At 29.3% G+C, this 24,768-nt stretch overlaps 1 protein-coding gene across 1 annotated transcript; it reads right to left on the bottom strand.

The window, feature by feature from the left end:
• Nucleotides 1-936: 936 nt before the first annotated feature.
• Nucleotides 937-24,371, bottom strand: LOC117168865 (proton channel OtopLc-like). Its single transcript, XM_033354746.1, has 7 exons — nt 24,078-24,371; nt 11,762-11,992; nt 10,926-11,128; nt 6,595-6,908; nt 5,841-6,006; nt 5,475-5,754; nt 937-5,389 (listed from the first exon to the last, which is right to left on the bottom strand). Exons 1-7 carry the CDS (start codon nt 24,131-24,133, stop codon nt 4,684-4,686), a joined length of 1,956 nt encoding a protein of 651 aa, XP_033210637.1. The 5' UTR covers nt 24,134-24,371; the 3' UTR covers nt 937-4,683.
• Nucleotides 24,372-24,768: the final 397 nt, after the last annotated feature.

Genomic DNA, 24,768 nt, shown 5'->3' with positions numbered 1-24,768 from the left:
ACAAAAAATCAGGAATGTGTAAAATATTTTTTTTCAATTTTGCAGGATCTTAAAAAAACGGCAGGAAAACTTAATTGTTTCAAATGATATTTAAAAGTTCTGAAAAGATTCTAAGATTATGAACAGATTTCAAAACATTTCAAATGAAGTGTAGATTTTTAAATAATTTTATAGAAAATAAAATCTTTACGAATTTTAAACGGTTTGAAGAGAATAAGAAATTGTTTTAATGTTCCTGTGATAATTTAAAATTAATTTTAATTTTTTCAATTGATTTTAAGAGAATATTTAAAACATTTCAAAGGGCTTGCAAAATTATCAAAAAAGGATTCAGAGGATTTTAAGACAATTTTTTAAAATATTTTAATTTCAGAAAAAATACGAATTAATTTCAAACTAGGAAAAATTAGAATTATTTAAAAGTCATTTAGAAGGTTTAGAAATGCTAAATATATGTAAAATAATTAAAAATAACAAAATATTTCAACAAATGTAAAACAAAATGTGTATGTTTTAAGATTGAAAAAAATTTTAGGAGCATTTTAGATTTTTCGTTATGAAAAATGAATGATAAGAAAAACTTGAAAATGATTTAAAAACATGTCAAATGATTTCATAAATTTTTCAGTAACAATATAAAAGGTTTGAAAGCAAAATTTATGAATTTTTCAAAATAAAATTTTAGTTAAAATTGGAGGGAGATGATTTGAAGATCTTAAACAAAAAATGTAGTTGCTATTTTAGATTACATCGGTATTAGCGATTAATTATTAATTAAGTGTGAAGAGTTATTACAGAAAAACGTTATAAAAATTATTTATTATTATAGCAAGTGAATTTTACATTAATTTTGTTATAAACACATGTAATTATAATTAAACGGTCACAATACAAGATTTAATTATTTTGTAATCGCTCTTCAGTTATTCATCAGTAATTAATTGCTAATACCAAAGACAGTAAAAGTTATATTAAAGAATTATTTATCATTCAAAATACCAAAAATAATTTTAAAAAATGTTTAAATCCTATTTTGAAAACTTGTTTGTTTTTAAATTGCATTAAAATACTAATAAATTGTACGCTACACCTACAAAAATTATTCAAATTCCATCAGTGTTTTGGAAGGTATGGAGTTTAAAACACAGCCGGAACTCTAAGTTAAAAATTTTGCAACTCTGAATTTTGAAAAATAAATTTATTCATAAACTTCACTGACCTAACAATGTATTTTAAACTAATTTGATCAAAATAACTAGCACTTCCTCCAGCTGTGTTTTTCAGGAAATAGATTGACTGTATGTTGTTAAATTTTTAATGGCTTCAATGTTTTATAGCTCAATTGTTTGATTCCCTAGCTATGCTCTCAAAAATTAAATCAAGAAATTCTTTAATATTGAAAATTTCAAAATTTAGATTCCTTTCATTTGAATGCATTAAAGTTTCATATTATTCCATTGCATCTGTTTTAAAACCCAAATGGTTTATTTCGAAGAAACTAAATTCTAAATAAAACCAAACGCTTTTATAAAATATGAAACAATTCCAGAGAATCTTTTCCTCTTAGAAATATTTCTACGATTTATTTTATTTTCTCATGTGTAACTGGAAAGCTGAAATACCATATCATATTCTCTCCTACACTCGTGTTGAAATCCCACAATCGCTATAAATACTTGTCTTGGGCGACTCTTCCTAGAAATTATTGCAATAAATCTCTGGCTTCTGCTGGAATCGGTTTCAGGTCAAAAATGATTTCGAAATAGATTGTGTGAAAAAAAAATCTGAGAAATTTTCAAAGTTTTATAGATATTACTGAACCTCTTAATTAAATTCTGATTAAGTCCATTCAACCTCCAGTTTTGATATGTGTCCCTAATAAAGGATACATAATGTATCCTTTGAAATAAATTCTCCATGATTAAAAGATTATAACTATTCGCTAAGCGACAGTTTGCCTAGATTAGTTAAAATCAATTTACATATCTACAAGCATACACCTAATAGAACGCACCTAAAGATGATGCATGTTAAAGTATTAACGAAGTGTGCGTTTAATTCAAGTTTAGAGTGATTTACGAGTTTCGAGAAAAATGTACAGGTCACGAAAATAATAAAAAATTTAAAAAGTTTGCAAACAAACAGACTATAAACTAAATTTGGATGATAAGGATCAAAACATTTTAAAAGGTTTTAGCAGTCATTTGTCCTTTTAATTCTTTAAAAGTTTTTATTCAGATAAATCCATTTTAGTAATATTTATTCCCCAGAAGAGAAGATTAAATACTGTCTCAATCAGAATACTAAACAAAAGATTAGAGATTGAAACTGTCGCATACTAAAATCCAAAGGAGAACAATAAATTAACTTAGCTTTATAAATGTAAAATTCTTTTAATTTTAAAATGATCCAAACACTTTTCTGGACAATTTTTTTTTCTTACTCACATAAGACATAAAAATACAGTAACTCAAAAGTTTTGTACTATGTGGAAGACGGATGTCCGTGAATGTGTTCGATCTATAAGGTATTTGAAAAGAATCTCTACAAGTCTGCCTATATTCAAAAAAAAATTTCATTCACTCAATAAAATATTCTCCCTTTTCATAAAAAATACCGAATCGATCACAATTTCATTGAATTAAATAAAATTTTCCAACTAAAACTTTAAAAATTAAATTGTGATTGATTAGATGAATTGTTATTTGCTACGGAACCTTTACTTTATTAATGGAATTTTTTATTAAATGTATTTTCTATCCCAGTCACTTTTTTATACGTAATGCACGTTCAAACCCAAGGGTTTTTCATGTACAACATCCTAGAAACTAATTTTCATATAAAATCGTATCGAAACTATTTTTTTCAACTAACTCGGTGTAAAATTGTACTCAAGTCAATATAAACCCGCAATATCGAACTAAGTGGCTACGTTGATCCCAATTGTTTTATAATTCGATTTAAAGTCTTTTATAATTTGTATACGCCCTGGTAGAAACTAGATTATCAGATTAGATATAAAAAGTGCGTGCTTTCAATTTATTAATAATTTTTATATAAAAGCTAAAAATATTGCATTATTTAAACTTGGGCGGATAAAAAAATCTAGGCGTCCAAACGCTCTTTGAACTACTGTGCGAATATTTATTTCCAGTGCTGGATGAAGTATTTTGTGTCTAGTCAAATTAATCGACTTTTTCTATATCTAAAAATAACTGGAGACCCTGTCTTTGAATTTTTTCTGCCGCAGCAGAACTCGAGGTAATGAACTGCATCTATTGAATTACAAAGCATTTATTACTGGTTAATGTTAATGCTGTAAATGCAGCTGAAGAAGTGATTTATAAATTTAGAAAAATTAGTCTTTTGTTCATTTATGTTAGTTAAATTGCATTCTACCAATATTTATGGAAATTTTTGAAATACTTATTAAAAATATTCTTTGTAGAGGAATTGTATTTGAACAGGGTGTACATGATCGATGTAAAAAAATATTTAGGAGACTTTACTGGAGGATCTTAAAATTTCTTCCTTGAATTTTAGGCTTTCGTTTGTAAACTACGTTTGATTATATAGAGTCTGAGATAAATTTATAATTGTTTCCTCTTTTTATTCTCTTTGCTTTGTGTTAAATTTTTAAGAAGAGTAATGTGTATCGATTGATATCGTTTTTAGCTCCTCGTGTAAAAATTTAATACAATTTCTTTGAATATTTGTCTGAAAACTACTCTAGAAAATTTGCGAGTAGCTCCCTGAAATAAAATAGTTCTGCTGGATTTCCATACAAATTTTATGGAAATATGACAAAATTTCCTTTTTTTTTATGTGACACCTGACATTGAAAACCAATTTTCTAATTTTCACCTTAAAAAATACTAAATTATTGTGCAATAAAAATTTCTATTCTATATATAGGGAATAGGGAATGATAAAGATTAAAGTGTGAGTAAAGTAGTTAGAAGAATAATACCATAAAATCTATGTGTTTTCTAAAAATATATCACAGGTAAAATATTATTTTGACGCTTCTTTCTAAAATGTACACATAATTTCTGTTGATAATATCAGTTATGTAGTTAAAGTAGTAGGGTCTCTTAAATTATTAATAAGTTTCAAATTTTATGTTTGCAGAAAAAATAACCCTGGTCAGTATTTCTAATTTAAAGAGTATAAACTATTTAATTAGTGAGTAGTATCAATTATACGAAAATAGAATCCACGATACGAGAATTAGTGGTCAGCCCTGATAAATGCTTCCAATTCAGACTGGAAAAGTATGCTGTCTTTTAAAGAAGATTTTTTTTCAAAATCATTATTTGTCACTGGTTCTTCTCTAAAAGTATTTTTCTTATCATTCTTTTTATGTAAATCATAAAAGAAACCCAATGTTTAATTTATTAGTTTCTTCTTTAATAATGAAACTTTGGACCAAAACAGATCCTAATCGGAATATAATCTTCCTTATCGTCCCAGCTGCATTTACAACCTATAACCCCTGAAATTTTTCTCAGAAGGAGACGCTAGAACATTACACGCCAATCGAAATTGGATTTTTTCGAGTGCGAGCGATCAGATGAAGTACATGGGATCATGTTCAATAATAGAGTCCATCTGCCTAATCGGAAGGTTCATTGGACGTTGTATCTGTTTACGTTTCGAATTTCCCTGGGAAGACCCCTTACGTCACATATAAGTCGGCTTCACTTTATAAGCTCTTTTCCAAATTTCACAGAGGCAAACAGTGCTGTGAAATCTGTAAAAAATGGCCAATGGCATAGATACGTGAGTAATGATGGTCCAGGCCCAGAGACCATAAAAGTGGAGCTGAACTGGATGAGATTCAGCTCTTGATTTTTCGAGGGTGTTTACTGCCCACATGGCAAGATTTGTTACTAGGAGGAAAGTTACGATTTGCCTCCCTGGTTTTCGACGAATTTGTTCAGCAGTAGCTACTGATCTCCTGGAGGCATCAAGAATGAAAATGGTCTGACAGGTTGTTTGAATGACACCAGCTAGTGCAGTCACTAAAATTAGGACAGTGTCCCTTTCGAGGGTGAAGTGACTACCGATGATAGTGAATGTGGAGTAGATAAACATTCCCGTTTGGGCTCCGACTAGAAGAATGTTGTCCAATTCCAGATTTCTGCCTCCATCATAGCGCAATTTTCGTAACTGGAACATCCCAACTAGGGTTGCTAGGGTAGAAAATCCGTATAAGGTCAACTCGCAAATGTTTACTTCGACGACTGCAAAGCTGACGTGCTCAGGACGAGCTATCAGGACGAAAAATAGGATCAGAGAAATGATGGTCATGACTAGAATTAGAATTCCGAAGAAGAGACCCTTGTGGGCTTGAGCACAATCAACGCTGTAGTGGTAGGGTGACCTTCTGTAACAGGGAAAAACAAACCAGTAGATTCGATCAGGATTTTTAGTTCTTCTATTCTCTTCTATTGAGTTTTATAGTTAATTACCTATAAGCATGAGTGTGATGCCTAGGAGGAGTACCCGGATTTGATTTACTTTGCGGCTTGGCAATGTTCTTCCACATTACATACAAAATGGCAGCGCAAATCAAACTATATTCGATAGTGCAAGGAAAAAGAAAGGGACTTGCGTCTTGGACTAACAATCCCATTATATTATCTCTTCTACACTCGAACATGTGGTGAGGTCCTTTTAGACCTCTTGGTAACCTTATGTGTTCCACATAATGGGCATGATTATGGCCAATGTGAAGATTTCCTTTTGATCCTTAGGAACGAAAAAGAATTTGATAAGTAATGTTTATTTATATTTATATTAAGTTCATGTGTTATTATGAATTTGTAACATCTTACCCAAGCGGTGAGAAATCCTTAAAGAATTGTTCTCAGGATTGTAGAATGTTAAAATTTCGTGTTTGGTTTCTTGTACAAGAACATTAAGCCAGACAGAGAGATTTGTTCCGATCATGTGCATCAGTCCAAATCGAGCCACTACTCGATGGCGATAAACTTTCATTTGCTGAAATATTTGCAATGATTCGGATAATTAAAGAGTGGGTAAAAACCTAGCACTTCGATGAAAGAATTTCTTAAATATTCAAAGAAGATTTTTTTTGCAAAGTAATTTAATAAATATCGGTATTGTGAAAAAAACTTGAAGAGTGGCTTAAAAAGCAGGGCTGTGTTTTAGCAATAGTCAATAGAATACACAGTAATTTTCTTCCTCTACATTTATGATATTCACCGTTCTATTTCATTAGACATCGTCGCTACTCGTCTGATGTAATACTGTTTTCAGGAATACATTATGTTTACTAGAAACACGATAGAGCTACCCTTATTTTCTCTACCCTACATTTTCTACTCATTAGACTTGGCTACTCACAAGGAAAAAGGTTCTTTTAGAATATTTAAGAACTATAATAGAAAATAATACAAGCCCTCAAAATTGCTCGGAAATGTATTGATTCGTGGATTAGCAAAGGCTTCCTCCTTTTAAAACAAATTTTTTTTTAAGAAATATAAATCAAAGCAGTTGAATAGAATATTTAATGATGACGTATTTCTAGGATGATATACGTTTTTATCAAAGTTTTTTTCTACTCACCTCGTTGTTTAAGAAGATGAAGTACATTTGGATGAAAATGAAGGCCATGCGCGTGGCTGGAGTCACTGCCAGCATAATATTGTGGCATTTCGTGTTACGCTCCAGTTCAAAATACTGACCGAATTCCAAGCCTGAATAAATCATCGAACCGATTCCGAAAGCCACGGCTCCCATGCGAAGATAAAAACTACCATAATGATGCGCAGGACGTGGGGATGCAATGTGTGGACAAGAAGTGTCAACCGTGTCACTGTCGGCTCCCACACCACTTGATGATTGTGATGATTCTAAATCGGAAATTTCCTTCTGCTTTTCTATAATTTTAAGCAGTTTGTTTTTCAATTGCAAAATGATTAGCACCTAGTCTGGGTCAGACTGGACCTTCCAGGCTAGACAATCTAGAGAAAACCAGATCTGGTCCAGATTGTCCTGGAATGTTCTACATTAGAATTAATTTAAGTTATTGCAATACTTTGATAGGGTAATGACACCAATAGTGGGCCACCCTTCTGTAGCGGGCTTCCCCCATTAATTTTTTCTTGAGAATGTTAAAGAAGAAAATCAGTATTGAATGTGCCTCTTCTTATATTTTAATCAATCTCGTTCGTTTTCTAAACGTATTCTAAAACCAACTTCTCGTGCATTCATTTGTTACCAATTCTATCGTCTCATGTCTAGCTTCCGATCAAATTCGTCCGATAATATCGGAAAAATCAGAACGGTTATAATAAAAGTGACTTTCGAAATAAATAATTAAGGAAATTAATTCTAATATTAATAATTAATTAACTGAATACATAAATAATTAATTTCTAACTGAAGCAAGTAGATTTTAAATTTGATTTCGAAATCTTAAAATTAATTTTTTTGAATAAATATCATTTTAAGTTTTTCCAGGAATCATAAGAAAAATTTTTTTATCTTTTAAAAATCTTTTAAGATCCTTTAGAAGCTTCAAAATTTTATTTGAAAACCTAAAATCTACATTTTTTTGAAAAAAATTGTATGCATTTTTAAATAATAAATTAGGTTTGAAATTTGTTCAAAAGTTCCTAATAATATCTTCTAAACTGATTCGAATTTTTTTAGAATTTTGTTAAACCCTGCTAAATTAAAACATTGCCCTTAAATCTATTAGTTTTTTTCGACAATGGTAAAAATCTTTTGAAATGATTAAAACAAATTTAAACAGTCTTTTAAAATTCATTTTTTTAAATTAAAAATAATTTTATCAAGGATCTTTAAAAAACTGGTTTATTCTCTTGAAAAATTTTAATATCTCCCCAAGATAAAAATTATGCTTGACTCTTTCTAAAACTTCTAAATATTTTTTTTACACTTACTACGAATTTTTCCTACATTTTTTTTATTTCTGAAAAATTGAAAAAATTGTAGTCTCGGTTTTATAAATTGAACTAAAAAATCTTTAAAAACTTGCTTTTCAGTCTTCCAGACACGTTTTTGCCAATTTATAAAATAATTTTGAAGAGATTTGAAAAACTTTAAACTAATTTTTCTTAAAAAAAAAAAAACATTACAAATTTCCCTAAAAATCTAAAGAAAATTTGTTTACTCCCGTAAAAATTTTAGAATTCTTAAAATGCTTCTATATTCTTTGTACGAATTCTATAAGATCTAAATTTTGAAATTTTTTTTTGGAAATTTGATACATTCTCTTAAAATTATTTTAAAAATAAAAAAGCACTTCAAATTTGTTTTTCAATTTTTTCTTTAAATTAATTTTTCAAAATAAAAAAGCTGCAAATTTTCCTAGGAATCTTGAAAAAATTGTTATGCTGTTGAAACGTTTAGAATTTCTTAATTTTTACATTCTCATCAGAGAAGGTATTAGATTTGTGTAAAATTTGACCCCCCCCCCAGTTTTTGTCAAATGTCCGTATGTCTGTATGTCTGTCTGTGAACACGATAACTTTTTAAAAAATTAATCTATTAGATTGCCCTTTGGTACACTCGTTTAGTGTCCTAAGTGATTAAAAGTTTAGTGACTAAAAGTTAAGTTCGTTAGCCAGCCATTTTGGATGAAAATTCAAAAAGTGAGTACATTTTGAGTATTTTTGAGACCACTTTTTTTAAAATTCAAAAATTATCTTTACGGTTATTGATAGTATTCAAGAAGTCGAACAATTTATCCCAATGACTTTTTTTAAAAAAATCAAAAATTAACAGAGCTATAGCATTTACAAAATTCCAAAAAACACACGAAAATGAACATTTGAAGCCAAATAATGTACGATATGAAAAAAAGTCAAGGAAAGAAAAATTTTGCTTTTTGAATGCCCTACAAGATTATCATAACAACTTTTTGAATTTTCTTGAAAAATCAAAAATTCAAGGTTTGACAGCATACAAAATAATGAAAAATCCAAAAATTACATTTTTCGGTTAAACTGTGCAAAATACGGTAATAGATAAATAAACAAAAATTGTACATTTGTAAAAGGTCTACAAATTTGCTATCAATCACTTTTTGAGAGAATGCGTAGTTTTGGCTTTAATCGTGAAAAATGTCAACAGGAAAAAAAATATGCCCGCTGTGTGGACAGATTCTTATCAAAACTTTTGTATTTTAATTTCTTTTTCGTCTAGTGTGTGGGGTTTCAAAAAATTTAACTTTTCATGTTTTTTGATGCCATTTTTTTATGATTAAAACTTAAAACAGAACTATCAAAAAATTATTCATGACAAATAAATCATTTTGAAATTCTCATCAGAGAAGGTATTAGATTTGTATTAAGTTTGATCTCCCTAGTTTTTGTCTAAAGGCCCACGATTTGGGACCCCCTGAATCCGAAAAACAGGTGTTTACGAATGTGTCTATCTGTATTTCCATCTTTCTGTCGTTATGTCTGTGTTTATGCCTGTCTGTCTGTCTGCCTGTCAGCACGATAACTTAAAAAAATTAATCTATTAGATTGGCTTTTGGTACACTCGTTTAGTGTCCTAAGCTAAATTCCAAGTTCGTTAGTCAGACATTTTGGATAAAAATACTAAAAGTGAGCCCATTTTGAAAATTTTTGAGTTCACATTTTTTCATCATTCAAAAATTCTGTGTACAGTTGTTCACAGTACTTGAAAAGAAAAATGTTACTTTTGATAGCTCTACAAGATTATCATATCAACTTTTTGAATTTTTTCGAAAAATTCAAATGTTGATCGCACAAAAACTAATCAAAAATCAAAAATTGCATTTTGCGATCGAACTATGCAAGATAGGAAAAAAAACGATAACATAAACATTGTGCACTCAAAAAATATCTACAAATTTGTTATTAGTAACTTTTTTATAGGACACGTAGTTTTTGTTTTATTTATAAAAAAAAATGAAAATACAAAAATTAAACTTCTCGACACACGACACGCAATCTAAGCCAAAATGAATAGATAACATTTTTCCGTTTTGAGAGCCCTAAATCCGAAAAATAGGTATTTACGAATGTGTCTGAATTTCGGTCTGTCTGTATGTATTTATGCCTGTCTGCCTGTCAGCACGGTAAATTTTGAAAAAATAATTCTATTAGATTGGGGCCTGGTACGCTTTTTTAGTGTCTTAAACTAAAGGTCAAGTTCGTTAGCCAGCAATTTTGGATAAAATGTCAGATTATCATAACAAGTTTTTGAATTTTTTTGATAAATAAAAAATTAAATTGTGACAGCATAATAAATGAGCAAATTCAGTTTATGGAAAAACTACAAAAGTTGCAATAAAACTTTAAATGACGAAATTTTTCTAATAAGAATACGCATTTTTTTAACGGGACAATGGAACTTGGTTTATTTTAATACCAATGCAAGTTACGAATTATAATAATATACATTTATGGGAACGATATAAAATTTCAGAAATAAACTCGAGTGCGAAGCACGAGATACGTGATGAGAATGTGTTCGTTAAAGCCGAAGGAGCTTTAACAAAAGAGAATTCACAATCACCAAATTACTGTTGTCGATACTTTCACCGTTAGTTTGAAAAAGTCTATGCAGAAAGATCGAGATCAGTGGTTGGAGATAACTTCAGTTATATGAAAGAAATTGGCGTTTAAAAACTAATATTTTTTTTAATTTAAAAAGTGGAGTACTTTTTTATTTATACCCTTCCAAAACTGGTGTCTGACCTTTCGATGATTTGCACGTTTACTTTTCAGGCTACAATTATTAATTTTATCATCGAATTTTTATATAGCTTTGAATATGGCCATAGACTTAAGTGGCTCATTGTTGGTATCGTTACTCTGCGATAATTAAATATTTGCGAACAATATTTAAAATAAAAATTATTCTTTGATTTGTGTTTATTTTTTGGTTACACTTACTTTGCTTTGGTCTCCCATCTTTGATCATCATGACGTACATGTAGAAAAGAAAAAGCATGCTTCCGAAGTAGAGGTAGAGGTAGAAAGATTCGTAGAATGATGGTGGAATGTAAGTAGAAATTACTTCCGCCATGGGAAAAGCGATGCCCATAACGACTAGTAGTTTTCCATAGAGTGCACTTAGGGTCGTCGCTAATGCATCGCTAATAAAAAATATGGAGAATTTCAATTCACTTCGAAAATATAGTATCTAATTATTTATGCAATAAAATATACTAAAATAAGTAAAGAAAATTCATTATAAACGTCGTAAGTCAATTCACAGAATGACATCTAGTTTTTCTAGAATCAACCAATTTCTATTTCACTTGTTATATTAGAATTGACGTCCCAAATGATTAAATTTTTAAAGATCGAACATTTGTAGCCCCACAGGAATCACAATAAATAAGTATACCATTATCCAGTTAGAATATTATACACCGAATAGTATGTACAGTATCTACCGCAAATATACGTTGTAAGAATTGGCTCAATTACACCTCATTCCGTTGACTATACACGTGTATATGATCTGTAAAGTGCCCGTAATTGTAATGGACAACGACAGGACAACGTTGCAGATCACGTGAAATTTACGTGACCCCTAATCTACCATTTCACGCGATGCTTTCTGCGAATCAGTTGCAAAATTTCTCGTTCATAAAAATTTTATTTGGTGACTTTTGTGAAATGTTTGAAAGAAATTGAATTTGAATGTAATTGTGCAATAAGAAAAAAGATTGATCTCAATAATTTTATGAAAAATTATTCTAGGTGTGATTAGAAAGGCTTACCATCCAAGATTTTTCCAATTTCGGTCTTCCACGACATTGATATAGGTTGGAGCCAGTGGGTAGCATACTGCTGATATCGGTTGTGTCGAACATGGTAAGGCTAATGCAAATTCGGGTTGGCGATTAGTTCTCGAAGGTGAACTGCTGCTGTGCCTAGATAGTGTTTCTGGTGAAACAATTACCGCGGACGGCGAAGCCGGAGACGGAAATGCAGCCGGTAGTCCCGGCCAACTAAAAAAATTAAGTCAATTATTTTTAAAAACTGTCATATATTCATAAATAAGCAAAAAATTGACAAAAGATAGAAAACAAGATTTACGGTAGTAAAGCGCCGCCTAGTCAAAAAAGAAGCCAATTTTTCACCGATTTGCATTAAACTTTTTGGAATTAATAAAAAATAAAAAAAAATAAAACTGTTGGAAAGACTAGTGTTGTCCAAAAATGCATTGCAAAATTTTTTTCTTTCTAGAGAGCAAGGCACGCCCCTCAAAAGTTTCCATTTCCGGAGAAAGAACACCCGTAATTTTTTTCGAAATTTGAATATTAACACGTGTCAGCGGGCACTACAAAAACCGATTTACAGTGAAACTCTTCTATAGAGCCGATTTTGGGGCTGGCGGTGGGTAAGAACTAACTCATTATAGCTCACTCCTCTTTTCTTTGTTCACGCCTGAGTGCTCGCCTGAGTGACAACTGAAGATTCCACGCGCTTCGCGCATCTCTTGTTACATTTACCTGCGGCGCGGCGTCCATTCTCGGAAGGGCTATAGAAGGGAGGGCTATTTAAGAGTTTCATTGCAATTAACATGGGGAAATTTTGAATTTTCGAAAAATTGAACTCATGTTCCAGGGTTTCATCGTAACGTTCCCAACTTGTTAGGGATTAAAGAGAAGTCTCTATGAAATAAAACCATCTAATAACTTTTATTTCCAACCCACCGTCACCCTCCCCGCAGCGCCCCAAATATGGCGAAAAATAAAAAAAAAACTACATTTTTACTATTATTGTAACTTTTTATCCATTTTCATCATCTTTTTCATACAAATAATTACTAATGAACAATTTGAATATTTATTATGACTTTTTACACAATTTTCAATTGTTTAACTAAATGTAAGTTATCTAAACAATTATCTATATCCACAAAATGTAAAAAATAATCGTATTTTCTGATTGAAATGCAATATCTTCTCATTGGTTGGAGCAGTAAATTTTTCTGAAAACATTGTGTAATTATTTAAACAATTATTTATTGTTGATTTTCAAAAGTTCTAAAAATGGAATCGGAGATGTCCACTTTTTCAAATTAGTATTCTATGCTTCTTATTGTTGGATAATTACAAAATTTTAATACATTTCTTCTACCGCGTGATCTAAAAATTTAGGATGAGTTGACTAGATGAACCTCCAGAGCCATTTTTCAGGAAATTTTGATTCATCAATTTTTTCTAGAGCCATCGATTCCTCTCAGAATATCAGGATAAATTAATTAGATGACGCTTTTAGTTTAGTTTATTAAGTTAATTTATTTAGTTAATTAGTTTAAGAGATACTTCACTTTTTATGTACAAAATTCGATTTTTTAGCAGTTCAGTCGGGCTGCAGTCTATAATACTCATTTGATTGGTCTAAAAATGTTAACGTGGATTGAATGGACAAATTTGTAACATCTGAATAGGGATAACAATCATATTGTTTGTACTATGTTATATAATTGGAAAACTGTTTATAATAATATTTTCAATCATAATATTAATATCAATATCGATTAAGTGCATAGCATTGTATTAATTATTATATATTTTTATTATTTCAAAACGAATATTGCCGAGATTATTATAATTAAAAAAAGGGATTATCTTCCCAAGGTTTCATAATTTCTCCAGTTTTAATACTAGTAAAGTTGAATTATTTTTTTCTCCCATTTTTCTTTCCTCCTTTTTACTTTTTGTCCAAATTGGGGACGAATGATTTTCTTTTCTTCTTTTTAGGGGGAAAAGAGAGGAGGAAGATGTTTCTTTTTTATATTGCAATGGAACATTTCGTGGTGGTTGTGCAAATTTGGTCGTTAGATTCTTGATTTTATTTTCAGGAATGAAAAAAAACATCAACTTGATTATTGGACGTTAAAAGAAGGTTTTAAGTTGGATTGTTATCTTATTTAAATATCCTAAATTTTAAAGTTGAATTATTCAAATAAAGGCTGCTTGCTGTAACAAATAAGAGGCATGGAGATTTTTATCTTCAAATTTTTGAGTGGACGTTCTTTTAAAGCCCTGAGAAGTTCTAGGCTGCTTCCTGAATCAATTGTTTTTTATTAGCAAAAAAATGTGAAATTTCGAACATTGCAGTTCATTTCTTCAGGGCTAATACTGATAAAACTTCCTGTAGTTCCTTATTTTTTTCTTCAATTGCGATGTGCCTACTGAATTCATTTTTACGATTTTGTTAAGTTTTATCTCCTTAAAAATACTTCAATCTTATAACTCAAATATAAGGGAGGAAGCTAAAAAGTGATTAGATAGGTAAAATATGACTTAACATAACACACAAATAATAAAATAAATATAGTACGTTCGGTCTAAGCTTATTTAATGCAGAAGTTTTTAATAAAAATGTTAATTTACTATTAGAAAAATTAATAGATTTTAAATAACAGCTGATAAAGAAAACACAAGAAGTATGTAATCTTGTAATTTAAGTTTGTGGTTATATTCCCACAATATTTTTCATGTAGGATTTATTATATTAATAATTCGATAGCTTCAGGAGGCAGAGTGGCTCAAGTGATACCGTACTTGGATTATTTTCCGACATAGCACTTAAATAGTTTAAATTGCTGCGCGTTCGATTCCCAACACGTCCTTGGATTTTTATGTGTGTAATTAAATATTTCCAATGTGTCTAATTGCATAACACAGCCATAAGTTTTCTAAGAATTTTCAGATGAAAGATGAAAAAATAATGTGGACTGATTTTTTCTGCTAAAATTTTTTTGGAATTTAGACAATGCACTCATGCAATAATAAAGCTAACTTTTCAATTTGAGGGATGAGTAAGCACACCTAACGTGATTTCCGTAGCCGGGACATCGAAGTCGACTACAAAGTTGGCCAAGTTAATACACATTTAACAAAGTAATAAGCCTAAAGTTAATCCTTTTTTACAGATTTTACATTCTTAAAAAATTCTCATGTTTTCTCCCCCGACAATGGCTATACAAAATAAATTATAATAATCATTTTTATCGTTATACAACATCCAGAAGTCAATAAATTCTTAGGGATTTTATATCTTGAAAAATTCTTGTAGATTGGAAGTAATGTCGAAAGTTAGTTTTTCAATTATAAGATTTTCATTCGCATCAACTATTTTGTGGTTAAACAATTTAAATCCATTTTTCTTAATACATTTCAATTGTCTTACTTAATTATTTAAAAATTATTTTTGTAAATAAAAATCACAAAAAGGCACAAGTGGGCAGATTCTCATTCAGTAGTAAAAATCGATTTGCTCAAAAGTACTTCTCTATCTAATTTAAGGTCAAGCTGTCGTTGAAATATTGATATGTCACATTAACACTAGCAGGAAGAGACCTACTAGAGTTGATGACTTTGTGAGAGTCACTATAAAATGAAACGTAAAATTACATTTATGTCATTCAGAATTCAAACCTAATTCTCCCCTACCTGAAGTGTCTGCTCTAATTTACAGAATTATCTTTCTCTAAAAATTTAATTTTGAAACTTCGTTTATTTTTCTAGTATAATAAACCTGTCTGTTTCATAAATTCATGGTGAAATTTTCATTGTTCTAGACTCAGTACAATTCGCTTCAACTGCCTTATTCAATTTCATGTGCGTTCACGGATTTTAAGCAGGAACACTATTAGTTTTGGGGAGAAGCCTCATGAATAGTAACAAGTTAAACACTTTGACGTCTACACTTGAAATTGTATACCAGTCACTGAATCATAGTTTGTGCATAACATAAGGGGTTTCCAATTAACAGTGACGAGGGCAGAATATGTATTTCATATTTGATACACCTATAAGGTTCTGAAATATTTCACTTTCACTCTCTTTTCTCGATTCTGCTGCTCTATTTGATATGAAATCAGTATTCCACTTTTACTTAGGGTCATCAAAAAATTAGGAACCATATTTTTGTTGTTGCGAGGGGGGCCATAAAAAAGTCAGAAGCTGTTACATTTGGGGATTTAATAAATTAACGTTATATTTTTAACAAATTAACAATATAGAAATTCATTTATCAAAAATTATAGTCTAACTTTACTGTTCAGCAATTACCCCAAAATTTATTCAATATGTTTGATGTGTACTTGGCTTTGCACTATTTACTTAATATGCTGGAAATGAAAACATTAAAAAGTTTTAGTAAAGGATTTGAATCTTCTGAATTCGACAAATTTGAAAGTTAAGCGATTTCATAAAAGATTTAAGAAAATGACATAATCTCGTTTTAATACATTTTAATTATCGTTCATTAGTATCACAATCGTTCTGAAAATACTTTAGGATTTAATTAATAATAATAATTATTATAATAACTATTATTATTATTTGAATATAATGTTTTATTTCAGCAAGAATTAGAAACAAAGATTTAAATTAATAAGTTAATTGGGAATTTCACATTGTAATTAAAAGTTCCTAAAAGATAAATATTCAGAAAAAAGATTCTTTTATTGAAACCAAATTTCTTTCTATAAATGCAAAACATTCATCGGCTTTCATTCCAATGAAAATATCTTTGATTCACTAAAATATTCTTTTTATGGCGATGAAAATTGTTCTCTAGCTTGAAATGATTTTCTTTACTTTGCACTTTTTGTTATATTAAATCAACAAATTCTGTTGAAGAAACGGTTCCTATAATTTAAAATAAATATTTTTCTAATTGATTCTGGCATTCTAAATCTTTCTGCTGTTTCCTATTTTCGACATTGATCCATTTTAAAGTTATACATAATTGAAAATCTGCCAACTTGTTAAATTATTAATGTTTATAGTTTGCAGCAATTTAATTTTTCAAATCGTCTAAAAATGGGTTTGTATTCAATATTTGCTATTAAAAATTCTTGAATTCTGTATGAGTATAATATTATTCAGAAAGATGTGATTTAGAATGTATTTGTTTTCGATTAGTTTAATTTTGAAGTCAAGTTTTCAATTAGAAATCTTCCAAGTCAAAGAATTTTCAGATGTTGATTACTAAAATTCCAAAATTTCTAATTTAAATTTACAAAATTAAAACATTTTTAATTTGATATATTTATGAATTAAATTCCTACAGTTTTAAAGATTAAAAATTGAGAAATCTTTCATTTTAACGGCTTACAATCTGGAATTCTTAAATTTCAAATGCTTAGAATTCTAAATCTCCTAAATTGACAAAATTTTAAACATGAATCATCAAAATTAAAGGATTTTTAATTTTTACTTAAATGTTTCGTCCTGTTTATAAAAAATTATTCCCTTTTTAAGATTACCAATTGAAGATTCTTCAATTTCAAAGATGTTTAAAAAAATTATCGGATTTAGATGATTTTGAACATCGAAAGTCAAGACTTTGTCTATTCTAAATCTTCTACGTAGAAGACATTTCAAATATAAATCATGAAATTGTGCAGTTATTAAGATTTATATTTTAAAGGTATGTAATTTGACAAATATATTTGAAATATAATTTCATTTTGGAAATTTTCAATTGAAAAGTCTTGAATCTTAACAATTTGCAATTTAGAATTTTTAAATGTGGAATGATTGAAACTGAAGACTCATCAGTGTTCAATGTGTATGATAGAAAATTATGCAATTTTGAACATTTTTTTGAAAAATGTAGTACCATTTTCAGAAGATTTAAAATTATCTAATTTCGAAGATTGAAAATTAAAAAATATTTGATTTAAAGATTCACAATAGAACATTCTTCAATTTATTCTATTCGGCAAAAGAACATCATTACTTTGTTTTTTTAAACGTTTAATTTTGAAGATTTACAATTGAAAATTCTTCCAATTTTAAGATTTTCAATTGAAGATTTTTTATTATTGAACTCAATTTAATTCTGAACTGCTACTTAATTAGTTGGTACAATCATTTTATTAGTTCAAAGTACCAACTGAATAGTCACTCCAACTAATAGATTCGTGTATCAACTAATAAAATAGCAGAACCATATCTTACTAACTAAATAGGTCCCCTCTCCAACCCTTTTTCAATGGAATTAACAAAATTTTATTTGATGAGAACTGGCTGAAACTATTTTAAAAAATCACTTAGCGGAGGGGGGAGGGTAGTGCAAACTTTTTTTTACGATTTGTCTCATGGAGGAGTGTTGGGGTAAAAGATTGGTAAAAAATGGTTTACGTAATTGACTCCTCACGTTCTGATTTTTCTATATTTTTCGAGTATTTTTAAAAAATTTTGCTTTCCTCATCCCATTTAGTATTCTCATTTCTAACTTTTTTGTTTCACACTCTGGGGAAGGATAACGAATCACGTATAAATTAATAAGTGCCTTTATTTGATTGACTCGAATCACACTTTGGATATATTTTTAGTATAGTTATTTTAGTACATAATATTTTTTAACGTAGTCTCTGGAGAAATTAAAATAATCATATTTTGTTTAAAAAAGATTTAAAATGTAAATTTAATTTAAAAGGAAAATTGGAAAGGAGAAACTTTATTGTATAGAATAGCAATTGATATGCATGAAGTTAATATTTCATTGTCGACAAAAATCCTTTGATGCAAAGTTGCAGTATCACTAACTCCCCTTTATGAAAACCTGAAAAAGCGTATTAAAATCCTTGGGTACTCATTTCTTTCTCATCACTCTCTCTTATTAAAATTATCGATAGAATATCAATTAAAGACTTTCCAAAAAACATTTATGACAGCCGACGTAGTTAGAAAAATCATTCAATTTTGTAAGAATTTTGGCGCAAAATTATACACTTTTTAATCATTCTTTTTAAAGCTTTAACATTTTGACGATTTTAATAGGTCGTTTTATCAATTAAAAACTAATTTTCCGATATGTATTGTTCAATTTGTGTTATTGCTTTCTAAGTTAATTCAACTCGAAATTTTATAATTTCGAATATTTTCGATATTGTGATTATGCGTCCTTTAATCAAATTTAATTAATTAAATTGCTCAAATTACATCAGCTGACTACTCTTCAATTTAAAGTAATATAATTTTCAATTGCTGCATCTATATTTTAAGTTTTAAATTTGAATCGGAAGAAGTTTAAATGCTACAGTTAAAAATCGAACAATCTTTGAAGTTTTCATTCGGTATTAATCTGTTTCGAATGTTTTGAATTTAATGTTGAAAATTCAAACTTTTCACATTTCACTTTGATTTATAATTTAATATATAACAAATTAAAAATCATGGTTTGAAACATTGTTCTGTTGTTTTATTCTATTGTTGTTAAATTTGTAACGCCTGTAGTTTAAAAAATTTGATGTTAAAAACTGTTTTGTATGTAATCTAAAAAATTTAATACTGCAAAGTTCAATGCTTTTAATTTCGAATTTTTCACTGATAAACGCTTAAACTATATAATTTTAAATTTTGAACCTTTATTTTTGAAATATTTTGTTTTTGCTTTTAAAGCAGTTATTTTTTTGAAATACGAAGCGTAATTCAAATCTTATAGTCCCATTATGAAAGAAACATCTTGTTCCACAAAAATCTTGTTCTTAAACAGTTTGATATTTATCAGGACATAATTGATCTTTTGTTTTTTACAAAATAAATGAAAAGACGTCAAGAGAATTTTTGTAGACGGTAGCAATTATATTTAGATTGCACTCAACATACTTTAATATTATGAATACTTCTATAAGTTTTTAATTTTATTGCTTACAAATTATAAAAATTATTAGTTGAAAATTTCTATGTTAATTCAGTTTCAGAATTAAAATGAGCAATGGCTGTACAGCGGATTTTACGAGGGGTTGGCCACTTGGTTTTTGAGTGTACATCAGGTTTCAAAACGTTAAAAAATATTTCTAATGATTTTCAAACATTGAAAAATAGTTGAACGAATTTTGAATATTTAACAAAGATTTCAAGTATTTTAAAAAGGCGTACAAAACAGATTTCAAAAATGACCTCACATATTTTTAAACATTTTATAAAGATTTCAAAAATTTCAAAGATTCAAAAAAGGCGTCTACGCTAGATAAAAAACATGTTACAAAAATTTTCCCAATATTTTGTACATTTCATGCAAATTTCGAGGATTTCAAATAATTTATAAAAGGCGTGTACTCTAGAATTTGAAAATTTCACAAATATTTCTAACATGTCACAAAGAGTTCGGCTTTAATGAATTTTCATGTAAAATTATGAATTCTTAACCAAAATAATGAACTTTTAAGAACGCTGTTCGACTTGCCACCAAAAAGTAGAGTTTTTAAAGAAAAAAATAGCTCATATTAGAAAACATGTATTTAAAATAAAAAATAGTTGGATTTAAACATTAAAAACGGATTTTTAACCAAATATAAGCTCAACTAAAACACATTAATTTCCAACCATACAGTTTCTGAATACTGAATTTTCTACCAAATTGTTATTTTTTTAGAAAAAAATATATATTTTATACCCAACATTTGAATCAAAATAATAATAATCATTTTCAACCGAAACAAATCCATTTTGAAACAAATTAGGTGAAATTTCCACAGAAAGAGATAATTTTAAAACCAAAAAGGTGAATGTTCAACAAAGCATCTGAATTTTGGACCAAGAAGTATCTTTTATGTTAGAAAATTGAAGAGTTTCAAAAAACCAATCATTTAATTTTGAAAATTCGAAGCTTGCAATAAATAAGTAAGAATTTAGGTAATTTACAGACTGAAAAATAACATTCTAAATAAAGATTGAAATTTATTTTGGACACTGAAAACATTCGGTTAAAAAATAAAAAATTTTGCTTAAAAAATAAAGTCAATTTAAAGTTAATTAATATCGTTCAGGGTGGGAATCTCGATATCTCTAGAATGCCCCAAGGATATCTCGGAATATTCTGAGGATATCCCAAGGATATCTTGTAATATCCATTAATGTCTAAATATTCCATTAATATTTTATTCATTTCTAAATTTTATATGCCAATGATGTCCTAACAATATCCCAATTCTAATACTATCAAAAGTTAACTACTTCTCGAATATTCGGACCAAATTATAATATATCTTCATTTATACTATGTAAACCAATGCGGTACATATTAACTTGATTGTTTTTACGTCGTAAAGACTGGCTTATTTTTTATAGTAAGTAGGGTGTAATCAGTTATGAAAATAACTTGTTGTGATAATTTTTTTATAATTATACTGAGATAGAATTCGAAAGAGACTCAATAGTATATCCCGCACATGACATTCTTGGAATATGTCACGGATATACCCGGAGATTTTGGGCACATTTTTTAGGATATCCCACCTCCTGTCGAGATATCTTGGGGACATGTCAAAGACATCAATTTGTTGTAAGGATTTTTGACTGTCCGACTGTGACACTGTGAGAAAAAATGACGAACCCATGTAAAGATAGAGTTCATCTCGAGACTCGAGCATTTTGAAATAATCACGTAGTTTTGAGAAAGTATGCATGAGTATGTAAGGGTGGATGGAACTTAGAGGGGTTGATACAGTGGCTGAGTGACATTCGCTCATTGTGCTGAGCGAATGTATCAGTACTACTTGAAGAACCTGAAGCCTGACCCTCTCATTTCCCGGAGTCAATGCCATCCCTGTCATCTCTCGACTAACATCCCATAGGATATCATCCTTCCCCATCTTTCGGCTCTTCCAGAATTTTCAAATATTCTAGAACCGAATAAGGAACAAACTTGCTGAGATCAATATCAGCTTTTATCGCTTTGCTCCCGTTTGCACTATTTCAACAGCTTCTGACAGAAGGGAAGTTACAGTTTCCAATTAGGAGAGGATAATAGGAATCTTAATTAGAGAGCAGCCGATCTGCAGATGTCAGAGTTGATGGACAAATTTATTAGTCCTGGAGGACGAGTGATAGTGATATAAAGGGTATCACGGCATAACAAATCCAGGCACATTTATCGAAAATTATATTATTAGGTGGAAAATTGTAAATTTCCCAAATACACATCCTCATCAGAGGAACTTTTTATAACTAGTTCTTTTTTAAAATTATGCCAAAAAACACAGAAAAAAACATAACAATTTATTTATTGTACTGGGACTAAAATTTGGGGTTTCCCATAGATTTTAAGTAGCTGGCCGCACACTATTTCCCCTATTCCCCTCTTTTCCGCTTTTTCTAATAATACCTTTTCTTCTCTTGTTTTCAAGAAACTTCCCCCTTTTCTCGTTTTTCCGCTCTAATGCGAACTGAATTAGTAAAACCGAATAAGAAAATCCTTCGTTGAAAGTTATTTGTTTTTAATTAAGAAGTCTACTGTCATACTTATAACAAAAAATTCTCAGTCAGTTGAATACAAAGAAAAAGAAGAAATTTAACAAAATAGTTGATTTATCAACCAAAATACATTTTTTACTGGAAAATGGAATAGTTATATTTTTATATAAAACAAATTAATTTTTAAGAATAAAAAGAATTTTCAACAAAATAGTTGCATTTAAAAAAATGCTCTGTTACTTTAAGAATGCATGAATTTTCAACAAAGCAGTTTAACTCTCATGAAAATAGTCGAATTATCTATAAAACAGTTGATTTCTTAATCTAAAAATATGGGTTTTCAAACAAGGAAGGCAATTTTCTTCAGAATATTTAAATTTTTAAATAAATAGTTTCACTTCGACCAAAAGAAGATTTCAATTTTCAAACGAATAAAATTGAATTTTGTAGCATAAAAACAAATACTTTTAACAAAATAAGTTAAATTTGAACAAAATAATTTAATTTCAAAACAAAATAATTGATTAATTTGAACAATTTGGTTAAAAAGTAATTCGCTTTGGTTCAAATTGTCAACGTTTTGCTAAAAATTCGTTTCTTTTCAGTTGCAAATTAAACTTTTTTTAATAGAAAATTAAAAAGTATTTGAAATTTTCGACAATATTTAGTGGCTAATTAATTTTTTTGTAGACAAATTGTCTTTTCGCGTGAATATTTGACAATGTGTTTGCAATTTTTGTTTTCCTGAGTTCAAAATATTTCTCGGTTGAAAATTCAACTTTTGTAGACATTTCGTCTTTTTAGTTTGAAAATTCCTTAATTTGTAGAAATTTAGTCTTTTTCAGTTGAAAATATAACTGCTTAGCTAAAAATTAATTGGTTTTGCTGAGGATTCAACGGTTTTGTTAAAAATCAATATTTTTTGGCCGAATTTGAAAATTCTTCTTGGGTAAAAAAATAATCTTTTTTGCTGAAAGTTATTTCTTTTCAATTGAAAAGTCTAGTATTATATATTCGGTTCAGAATACATCACTTTTGGTTTAAAATTTGATTTTTTGTTTAAAATTGAACTATTTTGCTAAAAAACTGAAATTTAATTAATTTCATTTTTGGCTGAAAATCGGTTTTAATTGAAAATTCGTCTTTTTAGGAAAACGAATCTTCTTTCCATTCTTTAATTGAAAATGTATCGTGTTTGAAGAATCAACTTTTTTTTAATTTTCTTCTTGGAATTTAACTTACTAAAAATTCGAGTTTTTTGTTGAAAATTAATTTAGTGAATCGAATATTTAATAAACCCATTTTTGGTGGAGGACCTTCCTCTTTTAATTGAAAATTCAATTATTTGGCTAAAAATTTTTGTTTTGATAGAAAATTTACGCTTTTGTTTAAAAATTCATCTTTATACGTCGAAAATTCAGCTGTTTGGTTAAAAATTCTAATATTTTGTTAAATTTCATCTTTTACAGTCGAAAATTCGTCTTTTTTTAAGTAAAATATTTTTTTATAGGGAAGTCACCTTTTTTATTAAAAATTCATCTTTTGTTTGTTGAAAATTTATGTTTTCGGGTAAATATTCATTTTTTGTAGAGGATCTTTTTCACTTAAAAATTTAACGATTTTGTTAAAAATTCAATATATTCTGACTAAAATTCTGATGAATTTAAAGAGTTTCGTATTAAATTCAATATAGTATCTATATTCCCGAATCACATCACACGCTCGAGTAGGCATATTGTCAATTGAACTCACTAGACAGTCCTTAATAATGAGAAGAAAGAGAATTTTAACTTAGGATGAGGAAGTGAGAAATGAACTTATGAAATTGAGATTTAGCCTTAAAATTTAACACGAGTGTTAGTACCTGAGGGATGTCTCTTTGATGAGCATCTCCGTGACCTTGACTCGTAAATTTTTCATCCGTTCCCGACAGAATGTTCGGTCGATGGATCCTCACCAGCGGAAGGCACAATCACAGCCCTTTGATTCGTAACGCGACACTCTCGATCCCCACATTACTGACTGACATGAGTTGTTTCTGATCAGGAGAGACAGACCTGGTCATATCTGGCCTTATAATATTGTGGCCGACCACGAATCAGTCTACCAGCTACCTCTACTCTTCTGGATCACTTCTGCATCACTTCTGGATCTCTGACCACTCTCCCCAGCAGACGACACGACACCACTAACCGTACCCAGCTGTGATGTAAGAGATTAGCTACCAACATCTCAATCATCCTTTCTGCGGGTTGGCATCATATTAGAGCTGAACTGGCTATCGCGAGATAATGTCCCACGCGCGAATCAAACTCAAACAATTGCAGACGCGTGATAGGGAGGCTGTTAAATTTTCAGATTCACCGGACACTTTTTTGTCGGATTAAGCCATCATGAATTAATCAGATTTTTTCTTTAAAATGAGGGATGTACTATTATGGTCGTCCAAAAGTCGCTAACAAGGAAACTATCCCAGGTGTCCCTCACCGATTTTGATGAAACTGCAATATGTTGTAATACATCGAAAAATAAGAGACACGTATTTTTTTTTATCG

This window comes from Belonocnema kinseyi, chromosome 3 (genome assembly GCF_010883055.1).
Source record: "Belonocnema kinseyi isolate 2016_QV_RU_SX_M_011 chromosome 3, B_treatae_v1, whole genome shotgun sequence".
NCBI classification, from domain to species: domain Eukaryota; kingdom Metazoa; phylum Arthropoda; class Insecta; order Hymenoptera; family Cynipidae; genus Belonocnema; species Belonocnema kinseyi.
The sequence above is the reverse complement of the archived record's forward strand: the minus strand, read 5'-3'. Positions and strand labels throughout refer to the sequence as shown.

Coding starts and splice junctions, on each gene's coding strand:
- LOC117168865 (XM_033354746.1), bottom strand. CDS start 24,133: ATGAAAAATTTACGAGTCAAGGTCACGGAGATGCTCATCAAAGAGACA. Junction 11,993..24,077: donor ATCAAAGAGACATCCCTCAG/GTACTAACACTC, acceptor TAATTTTTTTAG/TTGGCCGGGACTACCGGCTG. Junction 5,390..5,474: donor CATCACACTCATGCTTATAG/GTAATTAACTAT, acceptor TCCCTGTTACAG/AAGGTCACCCTACCACTACA.